Here is an 18,313-nt window from a genome sequence, read left to right on the forward strand (position 1 = left end):
GAAATCTGTCACTGCTAGAACACCTCAGTATTGATACAAATCTGAATCTTGAAAATTCGAACATAGAAATTGATGTAAACATAGAATTTTGACGTTTTAACACGAGATATTGAAAATTGAAGTGCAAACTGAATTTGTGCATATGTTAATAATTTTTTGTTACCGGTTTGTAAAACATAAAATAAATTGGTACCTAATATTCCTGGATTAACTATGGATAATGAAGAAAATGAATTGGATACAACATTCGAAAATGAGGCAAAATTTGAAGATTCAAGTAATAATATAACAGATGGTGAAAATTTTAAAAAGAGACGAACGAATGTTGGACCTTGGAAAAATGTGTAAGTTTAAAATAAATTCTCTGAAGTTTTAGAAAATAAAATGAAAGTTCAAATTTAGTGAAGAATTCAACATGGTTTATATTTCATTATTTGGACAAGGAGCATCATATGAAACAAAAATTAAAGCATGCAAGAAAATGAGGATTTGGAAGTTGAGATCTCTTAATATGACTCCTGCATCTATTTTAAGCACACTAGCCATTATAGAAGTTCAAATAAAGGATGAATCGAAAGATTTCGCAAACGAACTTCAAGTTTTATATTCTGGAGCATTTACCAGATTTCTGAACTACATGTGTTCTACTACACAAAAAGGCAAAATGAAAACAATGTATCAAAGCGCTATGGATATTGGGATAGATCCGTTTATAGTAGATTTGCGACATTTGTGTTCTCATGGACAATCTATGCCGTCACTTAATGTTTTAAGAAGAGCTTCAGATTATTGTCTTGATTGGTTAAAAGAATTTTATTGGGATCAAGAATATAAAAATCAAAGAAATGTTGGTTCTAAAAATGTTCGTTCTGAAGATATAACATTGTTTGATGACAAAGTAAGTGAATTATTTGAAGTGTACGATTCATCATTATTAGCAATTCAGAATGGATGCATTAAAGTCAATGAAGCACGAAAATTTTTGAGCAATGAACACTATAATACACTAAAAAAATTTTCTAATATTAACGGAAAAATTCAGCTAGAACATATACAGGTTCATGTAATAAAAATTATGGAAAACTTAATACGACAAGAATCAAGTGTAAAAAATTTAGCATCTGTCTTTATAACGGCATTTACTAAAATGACTTTCATATTTGAAATTCCTGGTAATTTTCATCATTAAATTTAAATACATTAAACGCAATATTTTCTTTTAATTCAGCCAATCTAGTTGACTCTGAAAAAAACTTGAGAAATTTAGTTAGAAAAAATAGGAAATTATTTAGATCTATTGCAATGCATGGTTTTATTGAAAGATTATTTGATGAACTAATATATATAGCAGAAAATAGCTTTGAAACATCTTCCAAAAGACGTGGCGCAAGCTTTTGGGCGAATGAAATCGTAGTAGGATTCTCTGCCTTCGAAAAGTTCAAAGTCTATTGTAAAACACGAAAGGAAAAGGTATAAGAGATATAAGTCAAATATATCGTAAATTTGATGATAATATAAAAATTTTATTTTAGGACTCTGATTTTCATATAGAGAAAAAACATATTAATGATCATAAAATTTTGTCTAAAGAAATCAAAAGAATATATTCCATTCTAGATATCGATGCAAGTTCAATTATTATTTTTGGAGACCATTACAAAAGACCTTGGTGTCTTAGTTTTTCTAAAAACTACATAGAAGAAAGACTAAAAAATGTTACGGAATACACAAAGACTGTCATAAAAAAGTAACTAAAAAAGCTCTTTTTTATTTTGAACTAACACTAAATGAAATTTTCAGTTGTCTTTCACTGGTTCAACCTCCGCTTTCATATTATGAAGAATCCAAATTAGTGGAACTTATCAATATATATTGTGGCTCTCCTGAAAATGAAGACGAAAATCCAAATAAAAACCATCAAATATCAAATGAATTACAAGAAAAAAAATATTTCACTCAAAATGATCTTAATTGCGATATTTCCAATTTTGAAACGAAAGAAGAAAATCACACAGGAATTTGGTTTACAGGAACTGGTAAAACTAATTTTCAATTTCCTAATAATAATTTTAATAATAATCTAAAGAATAATTTTTTAGATGAATTAGATTGGCATTTATGTCCTCTAGGCCGTCTCCCTTGGGAATAAATTTTATTACTATTTTATAAAAATAATTCAGAAAAGTACAATTTTGTATAAGTTATAAAACAATTTTATTTATATAAATGTATAAAAAATATTTTGACTTGCAATTTCAATATATAACTTTAATACATATAGGTACTTTTAAACAAAATGTTGTAAAAATAAACTGAAAAAAAGAAACGAAAATGTTACATCTGTAACTCTCATAAATCTTGCATTGCTAAAAGAATATTTTCCAAAGCTGTTCTTGCATCAGATGGAGGGAATTTTTCTAAAACTTTCATTGCCGCATTTGTGTGTTTCTTTTGTAGTTGTTTTGTTTTTTGGACACCAGGGCCTCTAATTATTATACTATGAATCTTTTCATAATCAACTTTATCAACACATTTTTTGCCTTTTTCAATTTCGTCGTACAAAGATTGATCCTCTTCCAAGTGAAAAAGTATTGGTGCACTTACTAGACTAAAGGTAGTATCTGAAAATATAATTCCATTAATGTTTACAATTTTTAATACATACTTTTACAACTTTACCAAGAGGAAGAGTACTCTGTTGAAATGGTTCAGCATCTAAGCAGGCCTGCCAAGCTAATGAAAGGTGTTTACCAAATAAAAACGCATGTTTTTGGGAGCTTTCTGGTAAGCCAGCTAATTTCAAAGCACCTTGACAACTTTTTCCCAATAAACTACCTGCATTCAATATGTGCCTAAGTGCCCATTCCTTTTCGGGAATACCCATTGCACTCTTAACATCTAAAGGAATTAGGCAATCAGTTTCTACAATATCTTTTGAAATATCATAATCCATATTAATTTCAGAAAGTTTCTCTTTCTTTTCTGGTTTAGACGGTAATGGATTGTTTTGACCATCTCTTTCTCCGATAAACTCAGCTTCGGTAAAATCTCGAACAGCTGATGAAATCAATTCGACTAATTCTTGATTACGAAGCCTTGCAAGTTCTGCACATGAATGTGCTAATAGATAATCACCACCTAGTAAAGCAATTTTGTTTCCAAATGTCATATCTTCTAGAGTAGGTAAATCTTGAGAAAGTTCGCCACTTTTGTGCAGATTAACTAAACTCTGTTAAATTTAGGTAGCACGTTATTTAAAATTTAAAAATAAAAACCATAACTTACATTATGTACTAAATGTGAAATTCTAACCATTTCAGTAACTTCAGCTAAAGCTCGTTGAGAGTGAAGAACTCCAGCACTTTTGTCTTGCTCCATATCTGGAATTGATGGTGCATGACCAGCTGCTTTTGATATTAATAAAACAATTAATCCCCATGCTTGCATTGTATTTTTTCCATTGTAAAGTAAATACCTATAAATATTCGTTATTGAAACAGGTATATGTTAATTAAAACTATGTGATACTGATATGTGATTTAATTACAAATAAGAATAATTACTTGGCAGTTTTGAGTAACGGATGGTTACTTCCAACTAATTTTCTTAGATGCAATGCAACATTAGCTATTTCATCACTGAGGAGCCATCTCAAACTTAAAAATGATGTTGGATAACCAACTATTCTTTCAGCTTCACTAACTGCGCGATTCCAATCATGCTTTGGAACTGGAGCCTGTAATTAAAATATATTTAGTTTTAATATAGTGTTATTTAAAAATTATTTATCTTGCCCTCTTTGTTGCATTGAAAGAATTCGTGGAAGAGAAGTATCTACTTATTAAAATATTTCCTTGCGCGTTGCAAACAAGTGGGACGAATCTATTCGATAAATTTGAGTATCTAATGTAGTTCCTCGATGAAATTATGATTTTAGAAATCATTTTTTTTTTCTATCTCAAGAAAATATTTTTTGCGTTTTTAAAAAAAAAAAACTATCAAAGTGAAATCGTGAAATTGTATTTGACTGACACACCAAATTAATTCATTTATTTTTTCTTTCTTTCTTTTTTAATGTCAATATGTAAAAGGTATGTAATAGTTAAGAAATATTTAAATTTAAAAAATTTGGTGGGAGATTCGAAATATTACATGAAGTGAAAATCGTATTTTTAATTTACCCCACCTTTATCATACAAAGCAGGTTTAATTGTAATCAAAAACCATTGTCAGTGCTTAAATTACCTGTGTAAATATTTTTTCTCTTTTTTTTGTAACTTCTGTTTACCAATTAACAACAAATGATTCCTGCAATGTAAATAATAACAAAACTGACATTTGTCATATTTGCATGAATCAATATTGCCGTTTTACAATAAACTATTTTTTTACATTATTATATATCATTCACAATAGTTTTTGTAAAATTCTGATTAGAAAAAAAATCTTATGGGAGTTGAAATTTATATTCTTAACAAGTGGGTATTTTTTTTTAAGCATTTAATCTCAATTATTAATAAATTGAGAACTTTTAATGTATGAAAATATATTTCTTATTAATCTTCTATACATTTAAATTCATTATTGCATATTTATATTATTTATAAATTTTAACTATTGATTAAATTCTTTAAAATATAAATTTCAATAAGTTTTCAATTTAAAAAACTTAATTATTAAGAAAAATAAAATTTTTATTTATTCTTTATTTTTATTATTATTTATTAGTGTCATAGAAACTTTTAAGCTAAGAAATTTTTGAATATGGAATGAAGGATGATCTTTAAACTGTATTTTAAATATCCCTATTCTGATTTCGTTATTTAAGATTATTTGCAATATACATATAAATATTTGTACAACTTTATGCATTAAAAATGAGTAGTAGAAAATCTCCTCTATTTCATAAATTACAATATTCCGCTACACGTATCAAATGTGCTTCTATACTTTTAAATAACCTATCATTATATAATATGCGTCTTTCTATCACAATTGATTATAATTGTCGTTGCCTAGTTTTGCAATATTTGCAGTCTGTCAAGTTTAGTATTGAGAATAACATTGAATATGTTAAATAATAAAATAAATAAATTTTACGCAAATTTAACTTCTTTTTTATATTAATAAATTGGTAACCTTTAAAACTTTTCCAATTCATTGTAATTCTTATTGTCAAAATCTCATACAAATAAATAAAACGGCAAGTCAGTCAGTTGATTTTTACCTGCCCGACAAATATGAAGAAGTTTTCGCGATCGTGATAAAATTGTATTTTTTTTCGTTTCGTTTTCTTTTTTTTTTATTTCTGTTTATTGTATAATATTTATTTAAAAAAAAAAATATATATATATATATATATTACAACAAAATTCATTTATATTATTATTAATTAAAATATTTTTAAAAAATAACTATACACGTTACATACATAAATATATATAAAAAAAATGAAATATTGAAACAAGAAAAAAAAAAGATTTTTTTTTAAAGTTTATTCATGCACACATTTGATAAAAAAAATATAAATATATATATACATACATATATACCTGCATATATCTACCTATAAAATTATAATAATGGGGATATATATGTGTTGAAACAAGTAGGTAATAAAATATATACATATGTGCTTAAAAAAAGTGCTACATATTACATTATAATTTTTTTCGGTTTTATCTCATTTTTAATATAAAAAACTATTGGGTACTTATTCATTTGATTGAGACTTTTTCTTAAAATTAATAACTACCTGCATAATATATAAATGTGCCTGCCTACTATATAAGAAAAATAACAGCAGAAACCCACCTGTCAACTTTCTATAGTAGAGTAATATCAACTCTCTGACAACCACAGAAGAATAACCAACCATACAAAAAAACTCATTTCATACATTTTTCATTTCTTATTTTTCTTATTTTTTTTTTACCTAGCTGGCTGTTACAAAAAAAAAATGTTGAATGAAAAATAATAAAATACCTATACGTATGTACATTATTATATACAAATATATTTACATGCATATATAAAATATAAAAAGTGCAAAATCAAAAACAAGTTTTTTTTCCATTTTTTTTTTAAACGTAATGGGTATTTGGCCTCCTCTTGTCTTCTTGTAGCCGTAGAATGTAAGCCTTTTTATTAACTTCTTTGAAATATATTTGGTTATGTTTGCTATTGCTATTAAAAAAAATTACCGTTATAAGGCAGAGATATGGATAAATAATCAGTCTATTTAATTTTTTTTTTGTGTTTTTTTTTTTGTTTCGTTGTTTGTTTTTAATTGCAAATAGTCTTATATAAAAGTTATGTTATATATTATGCATGTATGTAGGTACATTGTACATAATACTGTAATGTAATGTACTGCATGTTATAATAAAAATAATAGTTTGTATAATAGGTATTTTATATTGAAATTATAAAGTTAGAACTGCCAGTTTGGCTAGTATTTTTTTATGTACATATTTATTAAAAAAAAAATGATTTATAAACCGGAAAAAAAATAAATCATATTAAGTATGTATGTATGTAGATACATACAGGTATGTATGGATATAATTGGGGTAGTTAGGTAGGTACCTAAATACACACTTGCCTGCAGTTAAAATATAAACTAGAAAGCTCGTTATTCAAAAAAAAAAAAAAAAAACAGAAAATGAGAAAAAACAGAATTGCAAAATAAAATCAAGTTGTACAAGATTTGGTAATAAGTTTCTAATATTTTTTCTTTTCGGGTTTTTTTTTTTTTTGTTTGTTTTTGCTTTTTATTTTTGTTTCTTTAAATATTTATGATTATGATATTATGATGTGATATTAAAGAAGTTCCAGTCTAATTGATTTCTACTGAAGTATTTAAAATATAACTAGCGTACGTAACGTACATACATGCCTACCGAGGACATATAAAATTATATTCCAAATACATATGAATTATTAATTTAGAAAAAAGCTAGTATGGACTTCTTCAATTTGTGCAATTCTAATATAAATCTTAATATACATGTATTAAGCATGTCCGATAAATCAAAATTACAAAATCTTTAAATTTATGTTCGATAAATCTTTATTTACTATAAAAGAAACACATTTAAAAATTATGGAATATGTACATATTTTCATAGCATAATACCTACGAAATTATTTTAAGTTTGAAAAAAAAAATCCAATTAATGGAAAAATATCTTATACATTAAAAATTTGAAAATTAGTTGCTGTAATAATGCAAAATAGGATTTTTTAAGATTTGTATAGAACTATAACTGAATTATCGAAAATTTTACCTTATTGATTTATTGAATTTTTAACATTAAAATTAATTAAATAAATTCTTACTACAAAAATAAACCAAAATAAATTAATAAACTAGAGTAAGAATTCACTTAAATAGAACATATATCTAATTATCTACAAAATATCCTATTAATTATTTTACTAAAATATATAGCTATGCTTTTACTACCTACCCAATTTAGTTACCGATAAAATACTTAATATTATAAATATAAAAGCATTACGTTATTAATTTCCAATGAAATGAAATGATGTTATAATAGATTTAATTGTATACACAATAAATATTTAGAATTTTCAATTCTAATAGGTTGTTTGGTGTAGTTATGGTACTATTTTTTTTAGTAAAACAATTCCAAAACAATTCAAAAAATTCGCTGAATTGAATAAATTCATAAAAACAAAAAAAAAAAAAGCAACGAAGGCACATTCTTTTTGTAATTTTATTTTAATCCTTTTAAGCATTTCGTTTTTCTTTTAATTTTCTTATTTATCTTTACATAAAAAATGTATCATTAAATATCTCTCTATCTAGATACACCTATATACGTACTACTTACCCACCAGTTTTAAAATTTTTTTATTTCTTATCTGACCAACAATTTGTAAATAATCCGTAAATGAATTAATTGTAAAACGTGCAAAAATTGCTAGTAAAAAAACAAACTAAAAAAAAATTATTAAATTAAAAATTTTAAGGAAATTTGTAATTTACATAATTCTATTTTACTATTAAGTATTATGATTTAATAATTTGATTATTTTAATATTAAATTTATCATAATTAATTAATATTAATTATGATAAAGTGTTTTTTGTATGGAAATAATCGATTCATACCTACAACCTACTATATTAAATAATATTACATAAAATATTTATTATTACGTTTTTCATGTTATTAAATGTATCTAGGAGTAATAAGTTTTCTAAATGAACAGAAAAAAGCTGAAATAAAAAATAAAATGATAAAAAAATTAGATAAACTCGGTTATGTATAAGTAATTGAGTTGTCAATAGCAAAATTTTTGGTTTTTATTCACATATTTTTTCTCTATATTTCTTGTTATCTATAATTAAAATTATGTTTTATGTACGTACACAATAATACTAAAAAAAATTTGTTATATTAATTACGAACTTAAATATATTTTCAATGAAAATAGTTAAGGAGGTAACATAAAACAGGCACAGATTAATTGTAAATGTAAATTGTTAATAGTTTTTAATTTAAATTTGAGTAACCGAGCTATCTAAGGTGCAAAATACCCACCTATACATGCATCAATGTGTTAAATTACAATAAATTATTATTAGAATTAACTAGACTACTTGGATGCTTGATTTTGAAAGTGACTGATGTCCATTTGCAGTTTCAAAACTTTTTTTTTTCTTCTAAAAGCTGTGATAATGTGAATAGTTGGAATCGGAACTTATGTTACTGGATAGAAAAATAAATATGCTATCAATCGAATTTTTGGTTATTTTAAACCCAAATATGCTATTAAACTTGAAATGGACTTAGGTTATTTTTAAAATAATCAGTCAATCTAATGTAGTTTATGAAATTTTTACAAAATTAATTATTTAGATTCTTTTAAGTTATTTGGTTGCTTAAATTGACAAAATGTTATGTGTGCAAAGAATAATTTTTCATATTTCAAAAATCTTTTATTATAAATTAAATACACATAACTTATTTAATAAAATTTATTTAAGTATAATTTTTAATAATATTTATGTATTTATTTCATTCATAATTTTTCTTTATATTTTTTTCATTTTATGTACATATTTAACAACACTCCGTTTATTATACTCTTGGAATTTATTATTCATCAACAATTTGAACAGATGACTTTCAATGGAAATTGTTTAATAATATATTAAAAACAAATAATATTTAAAATTTTGGTTTATTATACAATTGTTTTTCTTATAACTTAATCTTATGATTTTGATGTTAAAGCAAGATGGTAATGGAAATTAAAGATACAAATTAAATACATAATTTTTTATCATCCATCATACATAATTAGAATAATTGGAAGATCTTCAAGAAATAAGACAAAAAGAAATAGGATTGTTAAATTAATCTATAAGGAAATAAGAAGAAGAAGCAAGAAAAGAAAAAAATTCCATTGTTGTGGACAAGAAAGTAGAAAAAGAAAAACAAAGAGAAAAAAAATGCATGAACTATTTACAAAAGTTTTATCTAAAAGAGATCTGTCTAGAGCTGGTGAATTATTTTCAATACCAGATGGTGATATTGTTAATGACATTAATAGTGTGGTAATTTTAATTTTTCTTTATGTATATTTTAAAAATATAATTTTAAGTGCATATAGATTTTTTTTTAGTTTTAATTATTTCATTATTTTTCGTTTTTCATTTATTTTTAGTTAAGCGAAATTGAACTGATAATATTACAGCCAGATTATTTGCAAAATACAAATGATCAATCGGTTGTAGAAATATGTATATCAAGAGTTTTATCATGTATTCGAGAAACGAATACGGTAGAGAGGTAAGGATATTGCAACACAACAAAAGCAAAATAAAAAAAAATATATAAATTTTTTATTCTTATTATAGATTTTGTTCATCTCTCGAAGATATATTAGAAATATGTCTACATTATAATTTAAAACCTACTGGATCTAGTAAAGAAGATCCACCACATGCTAAGATAGCAGCTGATATTACATCTACTATACTATTGGTAATTATATATTCATATTCATTGAAAAAAAAAAACATTATATACTTTTTCATTTTAAAGTAATTGATAAAATTAAAAATAAAATTTATTTAAAGGATTACAAAATTAATTATAGACAAAACAAAGATAAAAAAGATGTGATGAAAATATTTTTACCAATTGCTGTTAAATTTCTTCCAAAAGGCAATAAAGAATTATCAAAAAATTTAGCTATTTATTTATCATTGGCTGCTATAGAATATTCACATTTATTAAGCCCTCAAGTTGGTTTAATTATGGATTCAATTCTTGCAGGTATTTTAAATTTAATAACTCACAAAAAAACGAAACCCTCTTTTTCTATTTTAATGTAAAAATTCTTTTTTTTTGTAAATAAGGAAACTATGGACTGTGTAAAGTATTACCTCAACTTTATGATGTCTCACCAGATAAAATATCAATGAATGCATCACTATTAGTAAGTTTATTACCGCAATGTGAAACTCCTGAAAAATTAGCATTATTACAACTTTTTACTTTAATAGCTCAAAAAAAGCCGACTGTAAGTAAATATTTTTTTTTATTTTTTCATTGACCCATAATTTTGATAATTTTTTTATTTTTCTCTTAGGTTTTAGAATCAAGTTTAAAGGATTTATTAGAATTTTTAAATGATAAAACAATTACGTTAGCTACAATGTCTGTATTACTTAAATTTGCAGAAAATAGACCTAATTTAATTTTAAGTTATTTTGATAATATTAAAAATTCTGCTACAGAAAATCCGACAATCGCTTTGGCTGCACAAATATTATCAACGTCGGGTAAAATTAATAAGGTAATTTATAATTTAATTATTATTTATAATTAAAATATTTAATTTAAAAGAAAATATATATTTTTATTACCTTTGGTAAAAATGATAATTTTAGGAAAAAGCACAATCAGCATTAGATTTTGTTCTTGAACATTTACCACATGCTGATCGCACAACTCAAACTATATTAATGCAAGAAGCAACAAAATTATGCTCAACATATCCTGTTTTATTCAGTGATAAAGTTTTATCTTGCATAAGGCAAAAGAATACCTTAAGGTTTGCTATATTTTTTTTGTGAAGCATTAATTTTTTTTTATATCAATAAATTATTTAATATTAATCAAAATATAATAAAAATATTTTAGTCAACAATTATCAACGACTGAAATAGCTAATAAAACATCGGGAGGTGTTACAATAGTTAACTTAAATTCACCTACAACAATTGTCACATCTTCTACAATAAGTACGATATCAAAACCACCGCTTTCAATTGCTGCGAATTCAATTGCCATAACAACTGCTACTACAACAAATTTAACACCGTCAATTGGAATCAATAGTATAACATCAAATACGATTTCAGGAAATCATGTTGTAACAATCAGCACAAATAATAGTATAAGTACGGCAGTGTCAGCAATTGAATCAGCAATAACAATACCAGCCCCAGTACCTGTAGCTTCTGTTACGACAACCCAGTCACAGTCAACACATACTGGTTATACGAGACGTGTTAAATTAGGAGATTCCAGAAGTACAGGAAAATTACATCATTCTAGTAATACACATAGAAGCATGACAAGACTGCATGGTTAGTGAATTGTTTGAAATTTCAATAAAAATAAATAAAATCGAAATTTTTTTAAGGAGGATCTGTTGGAGGATTACATAAAAGTATCGACAGGTTAAGTTCATCACAACAAATTAACAATGGCCATTCTAGTGGAAATGTTGCCCAACAGCAAGTTAATACTCCAATACCTTCTAACAATGTACATAAAAATACATTTTTATAAACATTTATATTATTAATATACACACAATTCTTTTACAGTACATATTTACTCTGGGTATACCATCAACAACAAAAATTACTTCTGGTGGTGTAACTGTAACCGCTGGAGGGCCTGTTACTTTATTAGATCCTTTAAATCAATCGAGCGGTTCGATTTCAACAACGCCCACTGTCAGTGCTATGCAAAAATCTATTACCTCTTTTCCAGTTAATTCCGTAAGTTTTTATCTTAAAATATCATATGAAAATTAATTGTAATTTCATGTTTTGAATATATTTTTATAAGCAGGAAGTTGTTGTGTCTGGACCTACTACAAATGTAACTAGACGCAATGATAATACCAGTGTGACACTTTTGAATGCAAATAGTAGTATTATAAATCAAAGGATGAGTACATTTGAACCGTATCAAATAATGCGAGATCCTGTGCAACAATTTTGTGAAAAAAATTTTCATTCAATTAAAAAATATATGGACGAGTCATCACAATTCTTGCCACCCCCAACAAAATGCACATTAGAAGGTAATTAAAAATATATTTCATTTTATAGAAAATTATTGAATCTTACTTAAAATAATGATCTATTTTTAACTATAGAAAGGCGAAGTAAAAAAATTGCAAAATTACATTTCGCATGTCAAATTCGTGGACCACATTGTTTGTACTCACAAAGAACATCATGTTTTACAATGCGAACTAAAAATCCAAAAACTTGGATACATTTAATGTTTTTAGATTTTCAAGTTAGAAATTATGTAAGTTATATTATGAAAGTTTTTGATATTCCGTTCATAAAATTATTTCATATTATAGGTTAAAGAAAAATGTGTACTCAGTACACGAGAACCTGGTATTAGCAATTTAAAAAATCTTTGGCAATTACTTAAATGTGAAAATCCAACTTTTACAGAATTGGTAACAAGTCATTTTCCATCAGTTAAGGTTAGTAATTAATTTAGAATTCCAAAAACAAATTCATATAAACAAAATTAATGTAAATAGGATCGGGAACATTTAGTTAATGAATTACGACATTCTGGATTCCTTGATGTATTCGAAGTAATGAAAACTGATAAAAGTAAACCTAATGCAAATGAGCTCGAATATCAATGGGGTTGTTTTCTATGTAATCATCCTGATCGTGCAGCATTTTTACATGGTAATAATCAACCAATTATTGAAGGTCAATTAAAAGAGAAAAAAGGTAAATGGAGATTATTTCGACGTTGGCGTACCAGATATTTTACATTATCAGGAGCACATTTATCTTGCAAAGGATCGGTAAATAAAATAACATTTTTTTTTTTCAAGAAATACAACCAAAAAAAAGCTGATCCGATTTATAATTTTAATTTAAAATTTTTTAGAGTGGTGGTGAAAGTATTGATGTAAATCAAATTAGATCTGTAAAAGTGTCAAGAGGTGCAAGAAATATTCCAAAAGCATTCGAAATTTTTACTGGTGATCAAACATTAATTTTAAAACCAAAAGATGAAAAAAGTGCTGAAGAATGGGTGCAATGTCTTAGTATAGCTGTAGCACATTCACAAGCAACAGTTAAAACACATAGTCTTCCCTCACGTGGTATAGGTAATAACATTAAATCGTTTTAAACGATGAATAAAATTTATGTTTTTTTTTTTTTTATATAATTTTATTTTTTAAATATCTAAAAGATAAAAATAAAATTATATTATTATAAAAAATTTTTATATTTAATTTGTAACAAAATGACGTAATTGTTATTTAAGTAAAATTAATTTAGATTTTCATATAAAAATTCCAATAAATGTTGCATTGCTAAAAGCAATTCGGTAATAATTATTTAAAAAGAAAGAATTTTGTGGCCTATTTTTATTATTAAATCGCCATGACAGGCTGATATAAATCTTTAAATTAATATTTATATTTTAATGTTATTTCATTTGGTTTTAATTAAATAAAATTTTTTTTTTTTATTATTTTATGTTTTTGTCTTAAAAATAGTTAATTTTATTATTTCGTGGCAAAAAAAAAAGAATATTAAACTAAAGGTGTTAATATTTGTATCTCAAATTTTAAATTTGCTTGAAAATCTAATTAAGTTAAAAAATAATATTTCAAAATTATATAAGTCTTTCAAAGACTGTGTTAAATAAGATTACAAAATATTTTATTTAAATAGGTACTAAAGAAACAAAAGAAAAAAAAACATTGAATTTGTAAAGTAAAAAGTTGAGTTTTGTTAAAAAAATTATTCTGTTTTTTTTTTTCCTCTCTTATATGACTTAAAGAAAACAAATCTTATATATTTATAGTATATTTACTGTTTACTTAAATTATTTTATAGTGTTATTTCATAAATTTTATAAATGAAATTAATATTGAAACAAAAATATTATAAATTTATTTGCGCATGATATATATAATATATTTAATATTTTTATAATAAAATTTATTTAAAAAAAAAAAAAACATAGCGATTAAATAACTTTTTATTAATTTATTATTTAATTTGGAGGATGTGTTTGTTCTTAAATAATTGAATCATCAAACAATTTATTAAGCATAGTATGAACTTCATGCGGCTTGTATTTAACATATTTTTCAGGATTTTTACTAAATTGAACTTCAGCATACCTAAAAATGCACATTTCAAACAAAAAAATTAAATTTTTTTTTTTAATTAATATTTATTTTAATTAACTTACGTTTCATAAAATTGATTATATTTAGGAAGAATATGTTCAATATTGTCACGTTTTAAACCTTCACGTAAACTTATATCTGGTATGGAAATGCCTCTTTGTGTTTTACATATATCTTCTAAATCTTTATTGAAATTCTAAAATGAAATTTTTTTTTTGTTATTTATATTTTCAATATAAAAAGTAACAATTAACTTACAGAAAATCTATCTTTTAAAATTTGTCTTTCTTTATCCTTTACTTTACCATTTATAGGTCTTGGTAATTCATCTAAAATTATATTACTCAATAATTTAGACCATGATTTTTGATATGAAATTTTCAATTCATTTATGATATCTAAATAATTTCTTTCACAATCTGGTGATGCCAATATTACAAGATCCATTAAATTTGATCTTTGTAAAGATTTCAAAATATAAAATATATTATTCAGCCTAAAAAGATATTTAGTAGCAGAATCACTGTAATATTCACATTTTGCAATTATTGTTAAATTTAGTTCCGATAAAACTTTTTCTACAAAATTAAAAAATAAAAATAAATTATTATTATTATTTTTAATATATTTGATTTTGTTTTTATGTTTTTTTTACTCACTGATATAAATTGCAAGCAAAGCTTTATTTCTTTCTTCATGACTTAATGATTTTTTCATCAGAATAGTATCAAGTTGACTAGAATATAAAAAGTCTCCTTCAAATATTTCACCAACAACATCATAATGTTCTAATAAATTTTCAATAAACCAAATTGTATTTGATGTTAGTTCATGAACTGTTGCATCTTTCGGTACATTTGAATAACCACCCGAATAAGCACTCGTACTCATTCCAACTAAATTTGTGCCGGAATCTTTAACTACTTCTAAAAATTGCTCTAAAGCTTTGTTTCCCTAAAAAGAAAATTAAGTATTTTTATTTTTTAAAATAAAAGAAAGTTTTAATTTTTTGAAACACTTACAGTTTGTTGCAGTTTATTTAAAACTTTACGAAGTTGATCTTTTTGATGTATATCACAAGTTCGATCAATATCTGGTTGTAAGATAATTACTCTTTTTAAAGCAGAAAATATACCTAAAACTGATGTCCACTCTTTTTTTGCTATATTACGAATTACACGATTCGTTATTGCCTAAATATTTCCAATTAAAATAATTACTTAATAAAATAACAAAAATTGTTTTATTCATGAATACCTCAGCATCTTTAACTACCATTTCTATTGAATTATAAGCTAATTTTGAAAATACTTCGGTATGTTTTGTTTGTGGAATAATATCGTTTAATAAAGTTCTTTCCCAAACTAAAAGTCTTTGAAGACCTAAAAGAAGAACTAAATATTTATCTAATTCTTGATCTCCGTCCATATTGTCCTCCACATTTAAATGTTCAGAATAGGATGAATTTTTTTTCAACGAAAGTCCGGTTGATTGTTCTATAGTTGAAAGCATTTTACTTGCTTTCTTTTCAAATCTGAAGTTGAAATTTTCAATTTAGTGTATGTTTTTATTTGATTGAAATCTTTTAGTTTTTAAAACTTACATATGTTGTAGCCTTTGTGATGTTGTTTTCTTAGTTTCAGATCTTCCAATATATTGTTTTCTAATAGGTTCATTACCCCAACTGCCACTCTTTTGATGATCTTTTAAGTTTTGCAATGAACGAAAAACTACTTCACTTCTCTCATCAGAATATATTTCAATAAATTCTTTTCTCAAATTTTGTTCTAACCAAAACGAAATGACTTTAAGTTCTTCTCTTGTATTAGGAGTAATTTGTTTTATGGATGAACAATCTTCATTTGATGAATCTTCATCCATATATATCAAATCTAATAAATCGACTGGTTTTAATGGGCTACTATGTTTTTTTAACATAAGTTTGTAATAGTTATTTAAACTTTCACAACCAGTATTAAAAAGACTGGTCACATTTTCCAATTCAACACTTTGAGAATTATTTTCCAAGAAATAATTCATTGCAACTTTGAGACGATCGAGAGCTTGAAGGAATGGTGTTACATTCCCTTCATTAGGACCTCGGTGAATTAATTCACATACTTCTTGTGAAGCATCATAGTGAGATAATACTATTTCAAGCCCTTGTAATGTTGCATCCAGGTCTAAAAACGGAATTGAATTATATTATGTACGTTTAAATTTATGGTTATACTTGGGTAGGTAATTACTTTGTTGCCTTTTCTGTAAGTGTTCTGTTTGGCTGTAAACTGGTAAAATAGTTTCTTCTAATTTTGCCAATCGATTTTCAAAATTTGTTAAAATTGATGACATATTTTTTGTTAAATCATGATACTTATCTACCCGATCCTTTAAAATTGAAAAGTTGGAAGTTTCCTACAATTCATCGGATAAGATTTATTTTACTTCTTAAATATATTTCCGATTAATTTCATATTAATATTATTTCACTTACTTTTTCCAACTTATTTCCAATTTTTAATGTATTATCTAAAGAAGTCATTTCAATTACAATTTGATTTCCCAAATATAAACAAGAAAATTTTTATTCATTTATTCGTCATCTATCAATTTAATTACAATTTTTACAATTTGCTATTTGGTATTGCCAACTAAACAAAACACGATGAAAAAAGATTTGAAATTAATGAAGAAAATAAATAGCTAGTTTCATCATTTTTGCCATGCTAGTTAAACCATTTTTAATAATTTTTTTTGGTTTTAGCACTAAAATTAAGAATTCATATATGGCAATACTATTCAGAAAAAATCAGCTGTTTCTTACAACCCTATAAGAAATAACTAGTAGAAATGCACCCAGCAATTTGTTTATGTTTTCGATTTATCGTTTCAATATTCACCGTTTCATATTTTGTGGAATATAATATATGAATATGTAAAAATTTCTTCTTAATTCGTTATGCGACATCTATACTGTCTCAAATTACTGTCAGCTAAATTAATTATGTACTTCAAAATTTGACCGCAAGAGTTAATTAGTGTTTGTAACTGTGTAAATTCACCACGATGGTGAAAAATTTTTTTTTGTTTTCAAAATTATAAAATTTTGAGGTGAATTCAAAATCGAGTGCATTCCGGGAGTTATTTATTACGGGAATGAAAAATTTTTCAGGTGACAATAAATTTTCTTTAAACAACTTTAACTACGTAAGGTGTGGTATACATACAGATTATAATACAAATATTGAATAATAAATAAATTGGTAAATAATTAAAAATAAAATGAGATGACCTATTCAATGTAAATTCAGCGTATATTATGAAAGTTGTACAATAAATAACAAATAATATCCTTCTAACAATTTAATTTATTTTGTTTTACTAATTTTCACAATGAATGAATATTCCATATAACCTGGTTAACACCTGGTTGTTGTTTTCATAAATTAAAATAAAACTACTCGGTAGTTTTTTAAATTACAAAATTAGTTGAGTTTTTTTTATAATCATAAAGTGAATTATAGCTGCGCTCTTTCTGTTTTTAATATAATAGATTTATTAGAACTGCGTACAATTTATTTTACCACATTAAATCGATGGTTCGTTGTGAATGAACATAACTGAATAAATGCGATTTCTGAGTTATTTGTTATACAGAAATAAGCACTTAAAACATTTCTTTAACTTGAACATTTCACTTCAATTTTTTGTAGAAAAGCACCATTGCTTTAGCTTGAAAATGATCGCTTACATATTATTATAAAAAAATGCTACAGTGAAAAATTTATTAACCTCAAAACTTTAGAATCCGGTTTTCTCAAATATGTAAATTTTGAGTTAAATAT

At 24.8% G+C, this 18,313-nt stretch overlaps 4 protein-coding genes across 9 annotated transcripts; 2 read left to right on the forward strand and 2 right to left on the reverse strand.

Moving 5' to 3' along the window:
* Nucleotides 1–112: 112 nt before the first annotated feature.
* Nucleotides 113–2,239, forward strand: LOC129606780 (uncharacterized). Its single transcript, XM_055517328.1, has 6 exons — nt 113–344; nt 403–1,172; nt 1,229–1,470; nt 1,533–1,747; nt 1,801–2,036; nt 2,100–2,239. Exons 1-6 carry the CDS (start codon nt 214–216, stop codon nt 2,147–2,149), a joined length of 1,644 nt encoding a protein of 547 aa, XP_055373303.1. The 5' UTR covers nt 113–213; the 3' UTR covers nt 2,150–2,239.
* LOC129606781 (all trans-polyprenyl-diphosphate synthase PDSS2) lies at nt 2,196–4,267 on the reverse strand. Its single transcript, XM_055517329.1, has 5 exons — nt 3,795–4,267; nt 3,564–3,736; nt 3,286–3,475; nt 2,680–3,229; nt 2,196–2,621 (listed from the first exon to the last, which is right to left on the reverse strand). The coding sequence occupies exons 1-5, from the start codon at nt 3,942–3,944 to the stop codon at nt 2,350–2,352; spliced, it is 1,335 nt and encodes a 444-aa protein (XP_055373304.1). The 5' UTR covers nt 3,945–4,267; the 3' UTR covers nt 2,196–2,349.
* A 974-nt stretch (nt 4,268–5,241) lies between these two features.
* LOC129606819 (protein melted) lies at nt 5,242–13,593 on the forward strand. Of its 6 annotated transcripts, XM_055517388.1 has the most exons (18): nt 5,242–5,612; nt 5,940–6,134; nt 9,154–9,275; nt 9,339–9,591; nt 9,702–9,826; nt 9,895–10,021; nt 10,117–10,315; nt 10,399–10,562; nt 10,632–10,838; nt 10,933–11,096; nt 11,186–11,634; nt 11,691–11,815; nt 11,878–12,054; nt 12,125–12,362; nt 12,438–12,595; nt 12,654–12,782; nt 12,843–13,121; nt 13,208–13,593. In XM_055517388.1, exons 4-18 carry the CDS (start codon nt 9,487–9,489, stop codon nt 13,451–13,453), a joined length of 2,892 nt encoding a protein of 963 aa, XP_055373363.1. In that variant the 5' UTR covers nt 5,242–5,612; nt 5,940–6,134; nt 9,154–9,275; nt 9,339–9,486; the 3' UTR covers nt 13,454–13,593. The 6 variants fall into 6 exon arrangements, with proteins under 6 accessions (XP_055373363.1, XP_055373364.1, XP_055373360.1 ...); XM_055517389.1 differs by having other exon boundaries at nt 9,154–9,591; nt 12,128–12,362; XM_055517385.1 differs by having other exon boundaries at nt 5,242–5,608; nt 9,154–9,591.
* Nucleotides 13,594–14,237: 644 nt separating this feature from the next.
* On the reverse strand, nt 14,238–17,088 carry LOC129606820 (exocyst complex component 7). The gene is made up of 9 exons (XM_055517391.1): nt 16,963–17,088; nt 16,718–16,883; nt 16,072–16,651; nt 15,726–16,002; nt 15,491–15,661; nt 15,128–15,422; nt 14,727–15,046; nt 14,531–14,664; nt 14,238–14,459 (listed from the first exon to the last, which is right to left on the reverse strand). The coding sequence occupies exons 1-9, from the start codon at nt 17,008–17,010 to the stop codon at nt 14,354–14,356; spliced, it is 2,097 nt and encodes a 698-aa protein (XP_055373366.1). The 5' UTR covers nt 17,011–17,088; the 3' UTR covers nt 14,238–14,353.
* Nucleotides 17,089–18,313: the final 1,225 nt, after the last annotated feature.

Source organism: Condylostylus longicornis, unplaced genomic scaffold (assembly GCF_029603195.1).
Source record: "Condylostylus longicornis isolate FDR11 unplaced genomic scaffold, ASM2960319v2 ptg000022l, whole genome shotgun sequence".
Taxonomy (NCBI): domain Eukaryota; kingdom Metazoa; phylum Arthropoda; class Insecta; order Diptera; family Dolichopodidae; genus Condylostylus; species Condylostylus longicornis.